General features: G+C 42.0%; 2 protein-coding genes across 2 annotated transcripts in view; one reads left to right on the forward strand and one right to left on the reverse strand.

Annotated features, from left to right (window-relative positions):
• Positions 1-1,322: 1,322 nt before the first annotated feature.
• On the reverse strand, positions 1,323-21,945 carry LOC149975948 (inactive dipeptidyl peptidase 10-like). The gene is made up of 3 exons (XM_090205590.1): positions 21,794-21,945; positions 11,991-12,086; positions 1,323-2,195 (listed from the first exon to the last, which is right to left on the reverse strand). Exons 1-3 carry the CDS (start codon positions 21,813-21,815, stop codon positions 2,056-2,058), a joined length of 258 nt encoding a protein of 85 aa, XP_090061716.1. The 5' UTR covers positions 21,816-21,945; the 3' UTR covers positions 1,323-2,055.
• syt6b (synaptotagmin VIb) overlaps positions 14,859-22,636 on the forward strand; it is a 45,327-nt gene continuing 37,549 nt past the window's right edge. The window contains exon 1 of the mRNA XM_021568996.3: positions 14,859-15,360. Coding sequence (XP_021424671.1) covers positions 15,195-15,360 — 166 coding nt within the window. The 5' untranslated portion in view covers positions 14,859-15,194. The remainder of the gene's footprint in view (positions 15,361-22,636) is intronic.

Raw genomic sequence — 22,636 nt, forward strand, 5'->3', positions numbered from 1 at the left:
GGGTTTATTGCAGAGGAGATGACCTTGGAATTTATCTAAGTTAAGGTGTATAAAAGTAGTCTTTATTGACATTATTATTATTATTGTTATTGTACATTTCACCTTAGGGTATGGATAGTAGGCTCCTGTGGGGTATGGCCCTCCAGTAAAACGAGGGATCTCCACATAGGGTGTGTGTGTGTTGTTGATGGACAGGTACGCCAGCCGTACCCCGTCTCCAGACCACCAGTAGGCAGGGTACGTCTGGAGGATCTCTTCTGGAAACACATGACATGACAGTCAACATGCAGTAGCAGGTGTAAATGGGCCCATATACTGTATATAGTATACAGACTCTAGCTCACAAATTCTTAATATAGATTTTATAAGAATGTAATGTTTCTTCATGGGAACTTAATTTGTGATGATGGGCACATTCAAGTACATTACGTTCATATACATTGCATATTATAGATCTATTATCATTTATGAGGTAAAGTATAGTATATGACAAAATATATATGTGATGTCTATGGTGTTGTTCTGTCAGGTGGACACTAACAGAAAAGCACAAACGAGGCATGCTAAAAACTACATGGCGACGATCAGTGGCGGCTGAGCTGGATGAGCTGGGTCTCTCATGGGACAGGGCGCAAGCTGTGGCCAAAGACAGACTCCAGTTGCAGAAGATTGTTGCAGCCTTATGTCCTACCCGGGAAGAAGAGGACTAAGTAAGTAAGTATGATTTTATTCCACAAAGGCAGCGTCTCTCTCACCCTCATATGTCCAGTCTGACAGCCCGTTGATAACAGACCCACTGCCTGTAGTGCTGAGACGCACAGGACCACTGTACACACCAGGCTGGTAGTAGAGGTTATTCTGAAAGATGTAGATCTGCCAAAATAACAGAGTGCCTATGTAACTCAGTGTAAATATAACACACACAAATGAACATACAGTGTGTGAACATAATGGGCCAAAAAAGAGCATCTCTCGGGACGTATTTGGGCTGTGGGCCGCATGTTGTGCACTCCTGCCTTAGGGCCTCACCAAATGATTTCCATGGGGACCCCATGCGGCATATTGAAGAGCAGATGGCTTCACTCTGTGTGGGTTTAGCTCAAGAAATTCCCTGCAAGAAACAAACACAGAAATGCATGAGAATATACACACAAATACATGCATACACAACAAGTTTTTTTTTTTATTCATGGTATTGGCTGAAGTAAACTGTTAAATTACCAGATGACCTGTTATGCATCATATTACATTTGGATGTGTTGGTTTGGATTGATTGCACAATATAGGAAGGAATACATTATCATGCTATCAATAATACTTACCCTGTCCCCACACTGTAAATTACATAGGAAGCTGAAAATGATTTTGAGAACACCTATCAAGGGCAGAGAAGAGGAAAATAATCAAATGAAAAGTAAAGAACTTGCCTAAAATGACTACACAGTCCAAATAGTTTCCAATAATAGCTACCATGGATATAATGGTAACTCAGTTACATAGCTGCTGGTGCTGCCACATATTTTATATTCTTTGCATTGAGGCATTTCCAAGTCTTTAAGGACAATAAATGCTCATCCCAAAAGAGAAACGGTGCCAGATTCTGAATGGGATAAAACAAGCCCTTTGGGAGCATAACAGTGTTCTGATTTGTTTGTTTTCTCTCAATAATCTTAGCTTAGTTCTTAATGAAAATATCCTGTTAAAAGATGAAAGATGTTGCTTAGAGCAGTATTACACCAGTCTATTTAAACGGGGGTGGAGGTATGGATACAAATCAGCAGTAAGTTGCCAGTTTTGTCTTGAAATATTCCTCAATAGATACGCTGACTGTTAAACATTACCTACCAGATGCAAGTTGTACGCCAGCAGAATATACTTCTGGTCTGGTGACACTTGAAACTTTGTGTCATTCAGATTCTTGTAAAACAGAAACAGATATATCAAAATGCAAATAAAAACGGCAGTGGGAGGAGTGATTATTTCTCAAATTCAAGTTGACACCTGTGGGAGACTGAGAGTCTGGATATGTATGCCGAAGATCCATCAGTCTGTCAATCAACCACCTTGGAGCAGAGTTTTGTTTGTTCCGTCTGTACTCACTAGGATGCTGCCACCCAGCAGAGCGATGGTGAGGTTCTCACTCAGGCTGTGTTTCAGGATGTGCCCTTCCCTGGTGCGAAAGGCCACCTCATCATCTACAGAGGGGAGTTAGAGTAGAAGCCATGCAGTGGTGAGACTGGCAAATAGACTGAAGACAGAGTTGTTGTTGAAACATGAAGGACTGGTTTCCCAGACCCAGATTAAGCCTAGTCGTGGACAACAAAAAAACACTTTGGATTGAGACTTCCCATTGAGAATGATGTTTGTCCGGGAAACCGTCCTGATTATCCTAAAGTAAAGAAAGTGTCTGCTAAACGAATAAACTGCAAAGTGTAATGTAATATAGAGGCCATTGGATTTATGTCAAATATACATGTATTGTACATGTACTGTATGTGACATACAGATAAGATAAAGCAAAGCAGTGCGACAAAAACAACAACACATGGGATAAACAAATGTACAGTCAATAACACAATAGAAAAAGTATATGTACAGTGTGTGCAAAAATCGCTGAAGTTGGAGACATATCTCCCTCACTAACTTTAAGCATCAGCTATCTGAGCAGCTTACTGATCGCTACAGCTGTACACAGCCCACCTTTAAATAGCCCACCCAATCTACCTACCTCATCCCCATATTGTTTTTATTTACTTTTTTGCTCTTTTGCACACCAGTACTTCTACTTGCACATCATCATCTGCACATCTATCACTCCCGTGTTTATTTGCTAAATTGTAATTACTTCACCACTATGGCCTATTTATTGCATTACCTCCTCACGCCATTTGCACACACTGTATATAAACTTTTTCTATTGTGTTATTGACTGTACATTTATTTATTCCATGTGTAACTCTGTGTTGTTTTTGTCGCACTGCTTTGCTTAATCTTGGCCAGGTCGCAGTTGTAAATGAGAACTTGTTCTCAACTGGCCTACCTGGTTAAATAAAGGTGAAATACAAATAAAAAATGATTTAATTAGGCTACATGTCTTTTGTTTATATTGTCAACTGTTACTAATGATCGTCAGCAACAACCACATGGATTTGACGGTGTTTTCAGAAGAAGCACATGAAGGTAAACAAAATGATAGAAATAGGAGACAAAGACTGTTTGTGTCACACCCTGATCTGTTTCACCTGTCTTGGTGCTTGTCTCCACCCCCCTCCAGGTGTCACCCATCTTCCTCATTATCCCCAGTGTATTTATACCTGTGTTCTCTGTTTGTCTGTTGCCAGTTTGTCTTGTCAGGTCTTACCAGCGTGTTTTCCCGCCTCCCTGCTTTCTCAAGTTCTGTTTCCTAGTTTCCCCAGTTCTGACCCTTCTGCCTGCCTTGACTCTGAGCCTGTCTGCCATTCTGTACCTGTCTGACTCTGACCTGTTTACGAACCTCTGTCTGTCCTGACCCTGAGCCTGCCTGCTGTTTGGTACCTTATTGACTCTGCCCTGGATTACACACCTCTGCCTGCCTTTGATCTGTCTCTTGCCTGCCCCCTGTTTGGGTCAATAAACGTATGTGACTCTAGCTGTCTGCATCTGGGTCTTATCCTGAGTTGTGATAGTTTGGGATATTTGAGAGTGCCCATCCCTGCAAGTTAAAAGGCAGTACAATTTAAATTCTGCATAATGGCACAGCATTTCATAAACATTAGTGTGGGAAAGTTGATATGTTGATATGCTTCAGTTTGCTGCCATATGACTGGTTTCACATTTGTCTCCAGCGATTATAAGGTCAAACATATCCAAAACAAGTGTAGTTTATATTTACAATTCCCTTATCCAAATGGATTACTCATTTACCTAGCTCTTATCAATCACTCTTAGAGAATTGTAAATGACAGAGAATGGTGTTATTTCAGAAAAAATAAAGTAGATGCTTTTTCTATTTGGAACTGGTTGGTTCACTAGACCTTATTCATGGTTTCCTGGCGTGTAAAGGTGGTGAAATTCTAAAGGAATTAAGTCAAGGTCAGAATACGGGTATCTGTAGGCACCTCTGCCACACCTTCATTTATTCGATCTCTACCCAAAACTAATAACAGGTGAATAGCACACAATTCTCATGCTTAAGTTCAAGTTCGGAATATGCATATAGAGAAAAATGCATAAAAAGGGAATTATGTTACATTTGAGGGCGCTTAACTAGGGTCAGATTTGGGTCATTATTGAACAGGTAGTAGGGGGTCCTTGAGGCATAAGTATAGTCAGTCCCTTGGGGGGGAGTTATTTGATTCCCTAGAGTGCAGCTACGATGCAGAGCAGTCAACATCAACATGTATTAATTACAAGAGTACATTCCATAAAACTTACACTGAGCTTCTCTCACATTGTAACGTTGTCCCCTACCGCAAACCTGAGGACAGTTTCATGATTTGTGTTGACTTGATGAGCTGTGCTGTGCTCTGCATGTCAACAGCAGCATGAAGTGTCCCAATTGGTACCCTATGCCCTACATACTGCACTACTTTTGACCAGAGCCATATTGCAGGGCAGCCCCGAAGTGACTCTTTACACTGTATGCAAGGATTTCCTTTGTGTTGTCTTAGGAATGCTGCATTATCTCTCCAACCCCCATTTTGTCACACCTCTGAGTTACAGAGGTTCAGTTGCCTTTACATCCTGTATGTCTGATATCTGATTGGGCGTTAACTCAACAGCAATGCTATTAGTCAATAACTCAGATGTTGAATCCATACAACTCTTATAAAAGGGTCTTAGATTCATTGTCTCTTTCTCTTCTTTGTCCTCTGACCTGTGGTGGTGAGATAAGGGCTCCCGAGTGGCACAGCGGTCTAAGGCACTGCATCTCAGTGCAAGAGGATGCATTGAGATGAGAATAATGGCACCGGAGAGGATGGCTGCCGTTTTATTGGCTCTAAACCAACCGTGCTATTTTGTTTGTTTTTTCGCGTTGTTTGTAACTTATTTTGTACATATTGTTGCTGCTACCATCTCTTATGACCGAAAAGAGCTTCTGGACATCAGAACAGCGATTACTCACCTTGAATTGGACAAATAATATTTCATTAACGAGTCGGACGAGAGAGAGATTTACTCCAGACACCCGAACAGGCCCTCATCCCCGTCATTCACAGTAGAAGGAGACATAGATTTCGTGGAAGGAGATTGGGGTACCTTGTGAGGATCAAGTGACGAGTGGCTAATCTGCCTTTGCCATCCGTACTATTATCGCTGGAAAATAAATGGAACAAACTAAAAGCACGTACAGTGCCTTGCGAAAGTATTCGGCCCCCTTGAACTTTGCGACCTTTTGCCACATTTCAGGCTTCAAACATAAAGATATAAAACTGTATTTTTTGTGAAGAATCAACAACAAGTGGGACACAATCATGAAGTGGAACGACATTTATTGGATATTTCAAACTTTTTTAACAAATCAAAAACTGAAAAATTGGGCGTGCAAAATTAATTCAGCCCCCTTAAGTTAATACTTTGTAGCGCCACCTTTTGCTGCGATTACAGCTGTAAGTCGCTTCGGGTATGTCTCTAACAGTTTTGCACATCGAGAGACTGACATTTTTTCCCATTCCTCCTTGCAAAACAGCTCGAGCTCAGTGAGGTTGGATGGATGGAGAGCATTTGTGAACAGAAGTTTTCAGTTCTTTCCACAGATTCTCGATTGGATTCAGGTCTGGACTTTGACTTGACCATTCTAACACCTGGATATGTTTATTTTTGAACCATTCCATTGAAGATTTTGCTTTATGTTTTGGATCATTGTCTTGTTGGAAGACAAATCTCCGTCCCAGTCTCAGGTCTTTTGCAGACTCCATCAGGTTTTCTTCCAGAATGGTCCTGTATTTGGCTCCATCCATTTTCCCATCAATTTTAACCATCTTCCCTGTCCCTGCTGAAGAAAAGCAGGCCCAAACCATGATGCTGCCACCACCATGTTTGACAGTGGGGATGGTGTGGTCAGGGTGATGAGCTATGTTGCTTTTACGCCAAACATAACGTTTTGCATTGTTGCCAAAAATTTAAATTTTGGTTTCATCTGACCAGAGCACCTTCTTCCACATGTTTGGTGTGTCTCCCAGGTGGCTTGTGGCAAACTTTAAACAACACTTTTTATGGATATCTTTAAGAAATGGCTTTCTTCTTGCCACTCTTCCATAAAGGCCAGATTTGTGCAATATACGACTGATTGTTGTCCTATGGACAGAGTCTCCCACCTCAGCTGTATATCTCTGCAGTTCATCCAGAGTGATCATGGGCCTCTTGGCTGCATCTCTGATCAGTCTTCTCCTTGTATGAGCTGAAAGTTTAGAGGGACGGCCAGGTCTTGGTAGATTTGCAGTGGTCTGATACTCCTTCCATTTCAATATTATCGCTTGCACAGTGCTCCTTGGGATGTTTAAAGCTTGGGAAATCTTTTTGTATCCAAATCCGGCTTTAAACTTCTTCACAACAGTATCTCGGACCTGCCTGGTGTGTTCCTTGTTCTTCATGATGCTCTCTGCGCTTTTAACGGACCTCTGAGACTATCACAGTGCAGGTGCATTTATACGGAGACTTGATTACACACAGGTGGATTGTATTTATCATCATTAGTCATTTAGGTCAACATTGGATCATTCAGAGATCCTCACTGAAATTCTGGAGAGAGTTTGCTGCACTGAAAGTAAAGGGGCTGAATAATTTTGCACGCCCAATTTTTCAGTTTTTGATTTGTTAAAAAAGTTTGAAATATCCAATAAATGTCGTTCCACTTCATGATTGTGTCCCACTTGTTGTTGATTCTTCACAAAAAAAATACAGTTTTATATCTTTATGTTTGAAGCCTGAAATGTGGCAAAAGGTCGCAAAGTTCAAGGGGGCCGAATACTTTCGCAAGGCACTGTATATCCTACCAACGGGCCATTAAAAACTGTAATATCTTATTTTTCACAGAGTCGTGGCTGAACGACGACAGGAATAACATTCAGCTGGAGGGTTATACACTCTATAGGCAGAATAGAACAGCAGCCTCTGGTAAGACAAGGGTCTATGTATATTTGTATACAATAGCTGGTGAACAACATCTAAGGTAGTCTTGAGGTTTTGCTCGCCTGAGGTAGAGTATCCCATGATAAACTGTGGACTACCCTATCTAACTAGAGAGTTTTCATCTGTATTTTTCGTAGCTGTCTACATACCACCACAGACCGATGCTGGCATAAACAAACAGGAAAACACTCATCCAGAGGCGGCACTCCTAGTGACCGGGGAATTTAATGCAGGGAAACTTAAATCCGTTTCACTTAATTTCTATCAGCATGTTAAATGTTCAACCAGAGGGAAAAAAAACTCTAGACCACAATTACTCCACACACAGAGACGCGTACAAATCTCTCCCTCGCCCTCCATTTGGCAAATCTGACCATAATTATATCCTCCCGATTCCTGCGTATGAGTAAAATATAAAGCAGGAACCAGCAGTGACTCTGTCAATAAAAAAAGTGGTCAGGTGAAGCAGATGCTAAGCTACAGGACTGTTTTGCTAGCACAGACTGGAATATGTTCCCGGATTCTTCCGATGGCATTGAGGAGTACACCACATCAGTCACTGGCTTAATCAATAAGCGCATCTGTGACATCTTCCCCGCAGTGACTGTCGGTACATACCCCAACCAGAAGCTATGGATTACAGGCATCATTCGCACTGAGCTAAAGGGTAGAGCTGCCGCTTTCAAGGAGCGGGACTCTAACCCGGGAGCTTATAAGAAATCCCGCTATGCCCTCCGATGAACCATCAAATGGTCAAAGCGTCAATACAGGACTAAGATCTTATTGTACTACACCGGCTCTGACGCTCTTCGGACGTGGCAGGGCTTGGAAACTGTTACAGACTGCAAAGGGAAGCACAGCTGAGAGCTGCCCAGTGACACAAGCATACCAGATGAGCTAAACTACTTCTATGATCACTTTGAGGCAAGTAACACTTAAACATTATTGAGAGTATCAGCTGTTCCGGATGACCGTGTAATCACGCTCTATGCAGCCGATGTGAGTAAGACCTTTAAACAGGTCAACATTCACAAGGTCTCAGGGCCAGACGGATTACCAGGACGAGTACTCCGAGCATGCGATGACCAACTGGCAAGTGTCTTCGCTGACATTTTAAACCTCTCCCTGTCTGAGTCTGTAATACCAACATGTTTCAAGCACACCACCATAGTCCCTTTGCCCAAGAACACTAAGGTAACTTGCTTAAATGACTAACAACCCGTAGCACTCACGTCTGTAGCCATGAAGTGCTTTGAAAGGCTGGTCATGGCTCACATTAACACCATTATCCCAGAAACCCGAGACCCACTCCAATTTGCATACCGCCCCAACAGATCCACAGATGATGCAATCTCTATTGCACTCCATACTACCCTTTCACACCTGGACAAAAGGAACACCTACAGTTGAAGTCGGGAGTTTACATACACTTAGGTTGGAGTCATTAAAACTCATTTTTCAACCACTCCACAAATTTCTTGTTAACAAACTGTAGTTTTGGCAAGTTGGTTAGGACATCTACTTAGTGCATGACACAAGTCATTTTTCCAACAATTGTTTACAGACAGATTATTTCACTTATAATTCACTGTATCACAATTCCAGTGGGTCAGAAGTTTACATACACTAAGTTGACTGTGCCTTCAAACAGCTTGGAAAATGTCAGAAAATTATGTCATGGCTTTAGAAGCTTCTGGTAGGCTAATTTACATCATTTGAGTCAATTGGAGGTGTACGTGTGGATGTATTTCAAGGCCTACCTTCAAACTCAGTGCCTCTTTGCCTGACATCATGAGAAAATCTAAAGAAATCAGCCAAGATCTCAGAAAAAAAATCTGGTAGGCCATCTGGTTCATCCTTGGGAGCAATTTCCAAATGCCTGAAGGTACCACATTCATCTGTACAAACAATAGTAGGCAAGTATAAACACCATGGGACCACACAGTCGTCATACCACTCAGGAAGGAGATGCGTTCTGTGAACGTACTTTGGTGTGAAAAATGCAAATCAATCCCAGAACAACAGCCAAGGACCTTGTGAAGATGCTGGAGGAAACGGGTACAAAAGTTTCTATATCCACAGTAAAACGAGTCCTATATCGACATAACCTGAAAGGCCGCCCAGCAAGGAAGAAGTTACTGCTCCAAAACCGCCATAAAAAAGCCAGACTACGGTTTGCAACTGCACATGGGGACAAAGATCGTACTTTTTAGAGAAATGTCCTCTGGTCTCATGAAACAGAATAGAACGGTTTGGCCATAATGACCATTGTTATGTTTGGAGGAGAAAAGGGGAGGCTTGCAAGCTGAAGAACACCATCGCAACCGTGAAGCACGGGGGTGGCAGCATCATGTTGTGGGGGTGCTTTGCTGCAGGAGGGACTGGTGCACTTCACAAAATAGATGGCATCATGAGATAGGAAAATTATGTGGATATATTGAAGCAACATCTCAAGTCATCAGTCAGGAAGTTAAATTTTGGTCCAAATGGACAATGACCCCAAGCGTATTTCCAAAGTTGTGGCAAAATGGCTTAAGGACAACGAAGTCAAGGTATTGGAGTGGTCATCACAAAGCCCTGACCTCAATCCTTTAGAAAATGTGTGGGCAGAACTAAATAAGTGTGTGCGAGCAAGGAGGCCTACAAACCTGACTCAGGTACACCAGCTCTGTTAGGAGGAATGGGCCAATGTTCACCCAACTTACTGTGGGAAGCTTAGGAAAGGCTTCCCAAAACATTTAACCCAAGTTAAACAATTTAAAGACAATGCTACCAAATACTAATTGAGTGTATGTAAACTTCCGACTTCAACTGTATGTGAGAATGCTATTCATTGACTACAGCTCAGTGTTCAACACCACTGTGCCCTCAAAGCTCCTCACTAAGCTAAGGACCCTGGGACTAAACATCTCCCTTTGCAACTGGATCCTGGACTTCCCGAAGGGCCACCCCCAAGTGGTAAGGGTAGGTAACAACACATCCGCCATGCTGATCCTCAACACGTGGGGCCCCTCAGAGGTGCGTGCTCAGTCCCCTCCTGTACTTCCTGTTCACTCATGACTGCACGGCCAGGCATGACACCAACGCCATCATTAAGTTTGCAGATGACACAACAGTGGTAGGCCTGATCACCAATAAAGATGAGACATCCTATAAGGAGGAGGTCAGAGACCTGACCGTGTGGTGCAAGGACACCAACCTCTCCCTCAACATGATCAAGACAAAGGAGATGATTGTGGACTACAGGAAAAGAAGGACCGAGCATGCCCCCAATCTCATCGACAGGGCTGTAGTGGAGCAGGTTGAGAGTTTCAAGTTCCTTGGCGTCCACATCACCAACAAACTATCATGGTATAAGCACACCAAGACAGTTGTGAAGAGGGCACAACAAAACTTATTCCCCCTCAGGAGACTGAAAAGATTTGATATGGGTCCTCAGATCCTCAAAAGGTTCTACAGCTGCACCATCGAGAGCATCCTGACTAGTTGCATCATTGCCTGGTATGGCAACTGCTCGGCCTCCGACCGCAAGGCACTACAAAGGGTAGTGCGTACGGCCCAGTACATCACCTGGGCCAAGCTTTCTGCCATCCAGGACCTCCATACCAGGTGGTGTCAGAGGAATGCCTCAAAAATTGTCATAGACTCCAGTCAACCTAGTCATAGACGGTTGTCTCTACTACCGCATGGCAAGCGCCAAGTCTAGGTCCAAGAGGCTTCTAAACAGCTTCTACCCCCAAGCAATGAGACTCCTGAACATCTAATCAAATGGCTACCCAGACTATTTGCAATTCCCCCCCACCCCCTTTCTATGCTGCTGCCACTCTCTGTTATCATCTATGGATAGTCCCTTTAATAATGCTACCTACATGTACATATTACCTCAACTACCTCGACTAACCGCTGCCCCCGCACATTGACTCTGTACCGGTACCCCCTTTATATAGCTTCGCTATTGTTATTTTACTGCTGCTCTTTAATTATTTGTTACTTTTATTTGTTACTTTTTTAAAAGTATTTTCTTAAAACTGCATTGTTGGTTAAGGGCTTGTAAGTAAGCATTTCACTGTAAGGTCTACGCATGTTGTATTTGCGCATGTGACAAATACAATTTGATTTGATAAGAAGAGGCGTCGCTACAGTCTCTGGTTCGAATCCAGGCTGTATCACATCTGGCCGTGATTGGAAGTCCCATAGGGTGCCGCACAATTGGCTCAGCGTTGTCCGGGTTTGGCCGGGGTAGGTCGTTATTGTAAATAAGAATTTGTTCTTAACTGACTTGCCTAGTTAAATTTAAAAAATACACTTTCTCTCTCTCTCCCTCTCTGATCATGTCTAGGATAATGCCTTGTAATACTTTTTCATGCTTTGTAAATTAAGCTTATGCCTTGTAAGCTTAAGCTTAAGCTTATGCCTTGTATGTGAATCCGTTTATTTTACAATGTTAATAAAATACACTTGGATTAGAATTCCATTCACAGAACTTTCTTGACCTTCCAATTCCTGTAACTCAACTGGAGTCTCTTGCATATTGATAAATTGTCATTATGGAGTCAGGTAAACATTTTAATAGGCTAATTGCATAGTCTTATTATGGATTGCATGTGAGGTACAGTATATATGACATAGCCTATATGATCAATATTTACCACACTACAATATCGGCCCTGGTCAAAAGTAGTACACTATATAGGGAATAGAGTGCCATTTGGGACGCAGTCGGAATGCTCCGTAAATACTGTCAAGTTACAGTGAAGCCACAGGGTGTACAGTATGCTACACAAGGTGGGCAGCCTGTCAAAATGTATATTAATCATTTAAGGCTTGACATGCATGTTTTGTAAATGAAATCTGTGCCATGGAAGCCTGGCTCTCCTCACCGTTGAGCCAGGTCACATGGGCGTCATGAACTTTGAAATTGTCTTTGTCCAGGTCCTCCAGAGTAAGACAGGAGCGCTGGAGAAGAAGAGAATCATCTGCAACAAAGATGAAGACAGAGAGGGATGAGTAGCAGGAAGAAAGGGCCAAATGGAGGAAATGGTTTTTACTGAATCCGTGGCTACCCAACATTATTCTGTGCTATGGGTGAAGGCTGACTTAGAGCGGTGTTTGTAAGACCAAAGAGGACACCGAAATCGGTTGTTCTCATGAAAACATCTTTAGAGTCCGAACAGTTTGATCAACAAACCATTATGGCCCCATTGATGGAAAAGCTTAGACTCTCACTAACACACACGTTTTATCGTTTTTGCTCTTTGCTCTGCGCAAAGGTCTTTTTCTACATTGAATATGTGTGATCATTCCAGATGTTTTCAGATGTTTTCCTGAGCTTTCTTACAACTCCCAGACAGACTTCAAACACTGACAGACAGATCCCAGAGGTGACTATAAGACAATGGGGGATGTTTTGTTGATATACCGGTCAATTTAATCCGTTTTCACCCAGGAAATTGTGTATTTAACACTGTAATAGACTCATATAGTTGCTCTCACCAACTCCAAATTGAACACAAATTGAACACGACTTTTTGATTATTAATTTCCCATTGAGCCAACATTTCCTGTAATTACATTGCTCTCATAAAAAGCTTTTTTTTATCAGGTTTTTGTTTGGTGGATCTCATTTTTGTAGTGGCAAAAGTGAATCAAACTCATGAATGTAACTTTTTATGTCAAATAGTTTTTCATTCTACTGGTTGTCTTGAAAAGCAAATAGTAAAGCATTTCAATGTAAGGCTAAATATATAGCAGACAAAACCCGACTGATTTGGCTTGGGACTGATCGCATTGAGGAGTATGCTAGTTGGGGGTATTGGGAGACCCAGAGACTGGAGTCTCATCTGCCTCTGAGCCTAGCTTGTTTTCCTCTTACCAGGAGTGAGCATGATGACAGACAGGATGACCAGTGAAATGATCATCAGGATCACCATCAAAGCTATCCCAATGCCTCTCCAGTTACGTGGAGGACCATGGTAAGCCACACCATTCTGATGGAGGAAACACACATACCGGTGTGCACGTGCACACGCACACACAAACACACACACTACAGTTGTTAGGTTATGACTTCAGACGTAGGTAGGTTGAGTTACAAAATGAAGTGAAGAAGAGAGGGAGTTGGTTTCATTGTGTCATTAGCACCATTGACGACAAAAGAAGTCATCAAGAACTTGAACAAATCACTGACACTTCATTAAGTATAGTAAAAATGTAATCACTGTCGAGTGTCGCATCCCTGTCAATTAATGTGATTCAAACGCTTCCCTGGATAACCCTGACACCCTGCATAATAATCTCCAAATTGTGCCTTGTATAATAGCAGTCAGAGTAGATAAGGAAGGACTGACATAGCCTATCAGATCCCACTGTGAAGATTTAAGCTACAGTCATTCTCGCTAATTAAAACACAGCAATATGCTACGGAGATGGAGGAGGAGAGATTTAAAGAGGAGAACAACATTAATGATAACTAAAATGAGCAAAGAAAACGATCAAATAAACTAACAAATGAGATAGTTTGCGACTTTCTCTTGAAAGAAAACTAGTTTTTGCAGCAGGTAGTAGTCAAGAATTGCTAAGAAAAACATGTAAGAACATTTTTTGTATGCCAGAAATGCAAAATCTGGCCAACAAGTAAAGGTCAACAGCACAACAGTATCTATGAGGGCAAGAAAGGAACAACAGCACATAGATACTTCAATTAATTATGGTTGCCTATAGATCTATGCACATGGACAGCGTGCATACCGTTGGAGACAGATTCAAGCGGAAATGTGACTTTAACCCGAGAAACACAAGGCATGACACTCATAACAAACTTTAGAATTTCTTCTGAAGAAATCAGTTTCCCTGTATGATTTTTCAACAATGGATGCTCCCTATGCACAGTATTTCGTTAACAATACTATTGAATAGAAGAATGAAAGCACATATATGTAAAGTGACTTTACCATGTCAGAGGGCATGTTTTGCTGAGTGCTGGCGATCATCTTTGCGGTAGTTGCCGATTAATCGATATATTCCTAACCTGGACTCCGATTTTTGTAATCCTGACTCAGATAAGGAATACTGTAAATCTGACCTCTGTGACTGGAGCATCTCATCTCTCTTTCTCTATTTCTCCTTCTAGACACTCTCTTGCTATCTTTCTCTCTCTCTCTCTCTCTCTCTGCTTTCACATTGTATCATGTCAATTGCATGGTGCAGTATTAGTGGTTTAGCAGCTGTATTTGATATCATTATCTGTTTTTGAAATAAATGGATTAGCTAATAAAGCAGCACAAACTAATTCATGTGTTAATATATTGCATGTGTATGCATTTTCTGGCATTTTCATATTCATTTTTTCTCACACTGAAATACTTTTCACCTTATCACCATGAACACCTTATTTGGAATAACTGAGAACTAATTTGCATGCACATCACACCTGAATGATTAAAAATGCAGCAGACATGTAAAGTGGGAACAGTATTTGAGTTCAATTGATGAAATGCAGTAAATCCCATCCCTATTTACAGTAACAATACAGTAATATGTACAGTCTTCTACATACTGCACATTTATGTACCCATGAGCATAAGATAAATACAGGCACAGTCTGTGGAAAGACCTCTAAAGACAAAAAGAGGAGGAGAGCTAGAGCAATCGCTCCTTTATATTCATACTGTATCCTACCACATGCTGAGAGAGAGAGAGAGAAAGAGAGAGAGAGAGCACATGTGAGGGTCAGCCCTCTCTCGTTCTCTTCTTTTCTCAGCATGCATATGGTATGATGCAACACTCCTGCTCTGGGAATACCTGGGGGGTCCCACTGCTTCATTAAGACCCCTCCCACACACTCTCTTTTACGCACACACAGACACCCACAAAGACACACATACTGACACTGACTGGCTGTACATCCAGGAGCCTGAGAGGCAAAGAGAGAGCAAGAATAAGAGGAGAGCGGGAAGTTGCATCTATTTTTCATGCAGCACCATCACCATCACCATCCCTCTTCTGCCTTAGCTTTTCCCCCACTTTACTTCTCTGGTCCTGGATGAGAGCTAAAGACTGTGTGGGACTCAGGCTCACAGAGGAGAATGAGTTCTGCGGAGGAGAGAGAGGACCATGATATGTACTGTGAGAAGGCGGTAGCCCTCATCATTGACCTCTGTCTGGACGACAGCCCACTGTTGCAGCCCAATACCTGCCAGGACTTCATCACACTGCTAGCCACCAACCAGAACCCAAACTCTGCAGGGTCAGGTATGCTCAACAGCCCAACAAACAGCCTCCCTCCCTCCGGCCATTACTTTTTGTTTGTGTTGTGTTGTGTTGTGTTGTGTTGTGCTGTGAGTAACTGTATTAAACATGGCCACTGATATGTTTGTTGTGTTGTGACTCATATGATGTGTTGAACATACTAACTGCTATGTTTTGGTTAGTGGTCCATTGCAGGTCATTTATCATTCCTTTCCGACAGGATATTCACCTGGGGGATACTCAGAGGTTGGCTTGGTTGGCTAATTGAACTAAGGTACTTTGTTCGACTTAATTGCGTCTATCTGCAATATGGCAGGAAAGTAAAGTTGAATCTGTCAGTTGCGAGGGTGATTTATTTAAAGAAAATGCACAGTTGTTGAAATCGAAAAGATATGTTCCTTGAAAGATAGTCTATAATCCTGGAATGAAAAAAAAAAAAAAGAAATATTTTTTGACAGATAATGTATTTCCCCAGGGAAATAGGTGACATGAAATTGAATTGTAGATGATGAAATATGTTTTTTCTATCATATAGTTTACTATGGGCTTGATGTCATACTGTTCCTTGATGGCAGATTAACTTTTGATGACCCCTGTAACCCTTTCCTCTAGTCTGAATGGAAAAGTGGGCATCTCAGAATCAGATATGATGGAATAGCCGGAGAAATCTCTCTGCCGGTTTTCAATGCTGGAGCCTCTTGTGATTTATAAGTTAAGACAGAGTCATGTTAATGAGAGCATGCCATACAGCAAGACTCAGAATCTGATTGTCACTCCGAATTTAGTCGCTGGCGAAATCACACGAACCACTCAGTGCCAACAGCGTCCAGCACCGAACCATAGGGGTCACCAAATGCCACCACGTTACTAGTAAACAAACAGGAATCACTCTTGTCAGACAACGATTCCAAACCAAATCTGTTTTTCTCTATCAAATTTTCCTGTGTGTGTTTCTCAGACATGCGGGGGAGATCATCTGGAAATCCTCTCTCTGCCATAATTGTATCCTGTATCCTAGTATCATAAAATAGGATGTTTCCCTGAACTAAGCTTAGGGTCACTTTTTCCCTACAACACACTTATCCTATTCAACTCTAGGAAGCCTTTTATGACATGGGAAAACTGACTGACTAGCATTACCCCGTTAGTCATCATGGGAGTTGCCTTGCCTTGCTTTTCCCTTTACACAATATTGGTGTAAATATATATATTCACGTTGGTGTCCAGTTCCAAATGATGCCACAAACACACAGACATTCTCACTCTCTTTGCTCTCTCTGTCAGCTGTGGGCTCCGCAGTGCTGCTCTGTCTTAACCATGGGGTTTATGGGCAGGTAATTGAAGTGGCATTAGCTCACGCTGATAGTGCTCCAATTAAAGAGCTGTGCTGTGTCTGTGAAAGTGAGCGCCCACAGCTCAGCCAGGAAGAGACCAGGGTGCACCAGTCCACAGGTAGTAATACCACATGAATAGAAGACTGCCGCTGCGTCCCCAAATGCCCCCGCAGAATGCTGTACACCGGCTGTCAAAATCCAAAGGTTACAGATTTGGAGTGGCAGTTGGGGATGTCAGAGTTGGATGTAGATGAACTAAACTGGCTGCTTCAGTTTGTTCTGCTCCCCCCCCCCCCCCCCCCCCACACACACACACACACTCTGTTAGCATCTGTGAGGAGAGTCTAGTAGGTTATCAAAAACCATTCAGCAATTTTATTTGACAATGGGGGAAAGTAGTATTAGCATAGGTAGTGTAGTACAAGTAGTGCTATGAAGCAGACTAACTCTGTACAATGTCACATCAAAAGGAAAGATGGCTGTGGTCCATGTGCTTGTTCATTTTCTATTTCTGCTGTGCGCCACATGCATGTTGAATGAGCAGAAGCTGTGAGGATTACAGGAATTCTATCATGGCGTTGTCTGTCTCCTCTCACCCAAAGGTCACCATGATAACCAGGCTGTTCTCTCTCTCTCTCTCTCTCTCTCTCTCTCTCTCTCTCTCTCTCTCTCTCTCTCTCTCTCTCTCTGTGATTCTGTCTACATCTCTCTCTGTTCTTGTTTTAAAAGTATTCGATATAGAGCCAGTTTGGATGAATAGACTTTATACATCTTGGTGCAGATCAAATCCAATTCCCGCTAAAGCACATCTTCTCAATAATTCAGATTGTTCAATAATGTGATAATTAATTAATGGTAATATGCTTTCCGGTATCTTATGAGGATCTGTATTATGTTCTATTGCATTAGCTGTTATAGCAGTGAAATTAGGTCATGGTGTGATCCAGCGTTAGGAGCATTAGTTCAATCACTTCCTGTCTCTGAGGAGGGATAACCAAGAGCGGAGACCGAGGAAAATGGAGGAGAAAAGAGGCCTGGGTTTATATGAAAACTGTTATGGACGACGAGAAGGAACGAAATACAAATCCTACAGAAGGTAGGAGGAGGGATAAACATCCGCCCTCTTATCAGAACATCTCTGCACCGCCACCGCTTTTCTTTCGTTTTCCCATTCTGGTTGTAAAACGCGTCTGGAAACTGATGCTGTAGGATGCTGTAGCTGCAGAGCTGTGGAGTGTGCTCCCTACCACTGCCACTGCTGCTGCAATATGTTACCATGAATAAATAAAGCAGCTGGGCTGAGAGTACGTTAGCAGAGAAAATAGCATTCATACAGCGTGTACAGGTCGTGGGAGACTGTTGTGGAGTAGTCTAGTCTCTGTAATACATGGGGGATTATTAAAGCGAAGTTAGGCAGCAGGCCTATTGAGCCACATATAAATAATTCAGCTGACTGAGGCTCTGCTTGCAAGTCATGTCAATGGCATGGATTGTATGGCTCACACCTGGTTGGGCACCCTAAGCCGATAGTTAGCTACTTTTGTATTCCAGGTATGGATTTTAGAGGGGCTTTGGTTGAGGTGACACAAAAGCCCAGTGGGTAAAAGCCCACTTACAGAATGTGATTTTTTAAAAAGCCTTGTAGACTAAAGGATTGTGTGGAGTGTCAGTAGAAATGCTTTACTATTAATGCTGAATTATAGCTGAGCACTGGGAGAAATGAGCTGGCAGCCAAGTGGATTGTTGTTTTGCTACCCAAAATGCTAGGCTTTGATATCATACCTTGTGTTGTGAATGTGATGATCAAGGAAAATGCTGAATGCTTACAGGAAGGGATATGGATGTGTAATGACTTTATTGAGGAAAAATTTATTTACTATGCCTGTGATATGTGGTTGTCCCACTTAGCTATCTTAAGATGAAGGCACTAACTTGCTCTGGATAAGAGCAACTATAAATTACTAAAATTGAAAAATCAGAAATGTAATGCTTACAGGGAAAGAGATGGGGATGTGTAATGCTGACAGAGAAAGGGATGCGGATGTGTAATGCTGACAGGAAGGGATGTGTAATGCTGACAGAGAAAGGGATGCGGATGTGTAATGCTGACAGAGAAAGGGATGCGGATGTGTAATGCTGACAGAGAAAGGGATATGGATGTGTAATGCTTACAGGAAGGGATGTGTAATGCTGACAGGAAGGGATGTGTAATGCTGACAGGAAGGGATGTGTAATGCTGACAGGAAGGGATGTGTAATGCTGACAGGAAGAGATGCGGATGTATAATGCTGACAGGAAGGGATGTGTAATGCTTACAGGAAGGGATGCGTAATGCTGACAGGAAGGGATGCGTAATGCTGACAGGAAGGGATGCGGATGTGTAATGCTGACAGGAAGGGATGTGTAATGCTGACAGGAAGGGATGTGTAATGCTGACAGGAAGGGATGTGTAATGCTGACAGGAAGGGATGCAGATGTGTAATGCTGACAGGAAGGGATGTGTAATGCTTACAGGAAGGGATGTGTAATGCTGACAGGAAGGGATATGTAATGCTGACAGGAAGGGATATGTAATGCTGACAGGAAGGGATGGGGATGTGTAATGCTCAGAGGAAGGGATGCGGATGTTTAATGCTTACAGGAAGGGATGTGTAATGCTGACAGGAAGGGATGGGGATGTGTAATGCTGACAGGAAGGGATGGGGATGTGTAATGCTGACAGGAAGGGATGGGGATGTGTAATGCTCAGAGGAAGGGATGGGGATGTGTAACGCTCAGAGGAAGGGATGGGGATGTGTAATGCTCAGAGGAAGGGATGTGGATGTGCCATGCTTACTTTTGCAGCAAGATGAGGACTGTCATATGAGTATGTCAGATATCAGATATGCCTATGCTCAGATATCCACACTGGCCAGGGAGTTCTGTGTCATTGTGAGTGCATTATGTCTCACAAACAGATCTGTAATGAGAATGAGACAACAGTGCTCAGTATTCACCGGCGAGACCTTTGAAGTATCTTAGCCCTGATGACTGCATTTTTTTTTTTTACATTGCTCCAAATATACAGGAAAATATTGTGCTTGCTTTGTTTTAATTTAAATTTTATTTTTTACACCATTTAGGACCTCAGGCTATCTTTGGGAAGAAAGCAAAAGGACAATTGAAGAAAAGCCTGAGACCAGCCGGTCAGTCTCAGAGGTAAATTGAATAATAAGCCTTTCTGGTGGAAGGCGAAGGAGGGATGGAGCGAGCGAGAGAGAGAGGAAGTGAAGAAAGAGGGGGAAAGACTAGGGAAGGGACAGAAGATGAGAGGAAGGGGGTGCTTGGGGCAGGGTGGAGAAGGTACAACCAAATTGACTGATACCAGAAATCAAATTTTGGGCCTAGGGCTGCATGGCAAATGGTTCTCTGACATTTTATCCTTGATCGTGTTAAATTTCTCTTCTGCTAAGCTGCAGCAGATGGAGGTTAACATGGCTCATAGACATTGTCGAGTCTGTGGAGGAGATGGGGATTCTGACACTTTTATTGCCTCTCAAAAGCCAGCCAGCTCAATAAGAGAGAGAAAATATTTCCCAGAGTGTTTTCATCAACTGCTAAGTGTGTGGGGAAACGAACGGTGTAGGTTTTGCACTCATGTATGTTATACGAGAGTTACATTGTTATAATGAGGAGGCTTGTTGTAACTTTAAAATCTATTGTACAAATCTATATTTGTACATGTATAAAACTTAAGTAGCCTAGTGTTGAAAGGATTCCTGTTGTTGACATTTGAAATTGGTTGTAAATATCCTGATTTTAAATACTGTGGAATCAATATGACATTTACTGTGGTTTCCTAGCTAATCGTGTTATTCGTTTCCCTGAAAAATGCAATGCTCGACAATGGAGATACCCTTCCACACAGAACTTACTAATTTCAACTGGACATATTCCTATCAACTGACTTATTTCCTATCTATGACCATGTGCTACTGGCCAATTAGGGCTGTATTGCTGTGGGGGTGGGGATGACTTGGTAACCAAAGCATACATTCTAATGAAGCCTGGATATTCTACTAGAAACTGACACATGTATACTGCATCATGTTCATATGCATTAATGCACACAGTAGAAAAAGTTAACAGCAACCTAATGAATACGACCCAGAGGCCTCTAATAGACACATTTCCTAGAGCCTGCTCAGCAGCGAACATGGCTCACAGATACATTAACACGATCAATACGAGCCTTGAACCTCGGGTCAACACATGTCATGATATAACACAATCTTACACTCAATACAAGCAAATACGTATATTATTGAACATAAATGTGACATATTAGGTAACTTCCCTTAGTCTCTCCCAAGGTGACCCTCAATGATGTGTGTATAATGATCCCGAAGGGAAGCATGTGTTGTATTCCCAGTAGTGATGCAACAGCCTTGTCAGTGGTTATATTATTGGAAATCGTAGAGAGGAGGGGAAACGGAATGGGATGGGGGAAAGTCCAACCCACTGACTAAAATAATACAATTAAAGACAGTAAAAAATAAAGAACAGTGGAAACTGAGGAGTCATGGTTGGAGAAATGAAAATAATCTTCTATGGAGGGATTTCAGTGCCAACAGAAATTGTATTTGAATTCCATCATTTTGAAAATGCACACATTTTTTTCGTTGAATTCATAAATTGAACTTGTATTTCATGATTTCAAACTGAATTGAATGAATATTGCATTCATTTTAAAATGCAATTTCTATTTAATTTAATATTTACATTCAATATTTACTATATATTCAGTTTCAATATGTTAGACATTGCATTATCTGTGTATCAAGTTTACAAACTATAATTTTGTAACGAGTGCGCTGAGAGTCGGGAAGCAAGTTCAGGGAGTGAGTGTTTTAATATATAAAAGAAACAATGAACATGAAACACAAACAACATTGTCACCGACATTGTCACATGGAATGACGCTGGAGAGACGAAGCAGGTACGGGGAGTCAAACATTTAATAAAGAACGGACATGGAACGAGACAGGAACAGCATCAGCAAACTAATAATACAGGCAAAAAACAATAAATGCAGAAGCGGGAAACAGAGCTGGGGAACTGACCTGGAGTCCAGGTGAGTGTCATGAGGCGCAGGTGCGCGAGACGATGGTGACAGGTGTGCGGGATAATCAGCTGCCTGATGACCTAGAGGCCGGAGAGGGAGTATACGTGACAAATTTCTAGTTTATATAAATGTCATATATTCAACTTCAGATTCCGTTTTCAAATTCAGTTCTCTAAATTCAGATTCAAAACCAGAGACAACATCCTTACCAGCAAGGCAGAGCCGCATTTGCCCCAGTAGATTGGAATCTGGTGTGGCACCACCACACCACTTTCAAAGCAGAAGCATTGAATGCGTTTGCCAGACATATTCAATATTCATATTAATTTGCCAGACATATTCACATATTCATATGTCATAGAAAAATGTAAAAAAATATATATAACATGTTTTGTAAAGGAAAAGAAAGCAGGCGTTTCTTATTTGACACGTTGACATACCTTCCCCAATTTCAGCCCATTTGCCTTTGTTTTGTTTTGTGAATACAACCCTGTCCCTGGGATTTCAAGCGGTAAACCCCACACTCACTGTGGTGGGTTCATTTGTCAGTCACAGTGCTATAATAGCTACAGCCTACAGAGCCTCATCAACCCTGCCTTTCAACAACTACGTTTGGTTGCACAAGCACCTCATTGTTTGACTTGGTTTCTTTCTTTGCTCACGCTCCTCTCCTGCCTACCTGGTTTCCTGCCTCATGAGAGAGACAACACACATTTAATGGAAAACAAGGTATGTCAATAAAAGCAGTTAATAAAAGCAGTTTAGTCGTCCTCTAGAACTAGCTAGAATGATCCAATCTATAGCTAGCTAACAAAACTACGAATGTTAGCTTTAGTAGCCT

The sequence above is a fragment of the Oncorhynchus mykiss genome, chromosome 17, assembly GCF_057628025.1.
Source record: "Oncorhynchus mykiss isolate SJ-2025 chromosome 17, ASM5762802v1, whole genome shotgun sequence".
Lineage (NCBI taxonomy): Eukaryota > Metazoa > Chordata > Actinopteri > Salmoniformes > Salmonidae > Oncorhynchus > Oncorhynchus mykiss.

Bases quoted from the DNA above. Each gene is read 5' to 3' on its own strand.
- LOC149975948 (XM_090205590.1), bottom strand. From the start codon at position 21,815: ATGACACTCACCTGGACTCCAG. The intron at 12,087-21,793 runs GTCAGTTCCCCA...TCTTTGTTGCAG, and splicing joins GACACTCACCTGGACTCCAG to ATGATTCTCTTCTTCTCCAG. The intron at 2,196-11,990 runs GTGAGGAGAGCC...TCCCCTCTGTAG, and splicing joins CCATGTGACCTGGCTCAACG to ATGATGAGGTGGCCTTTCGC.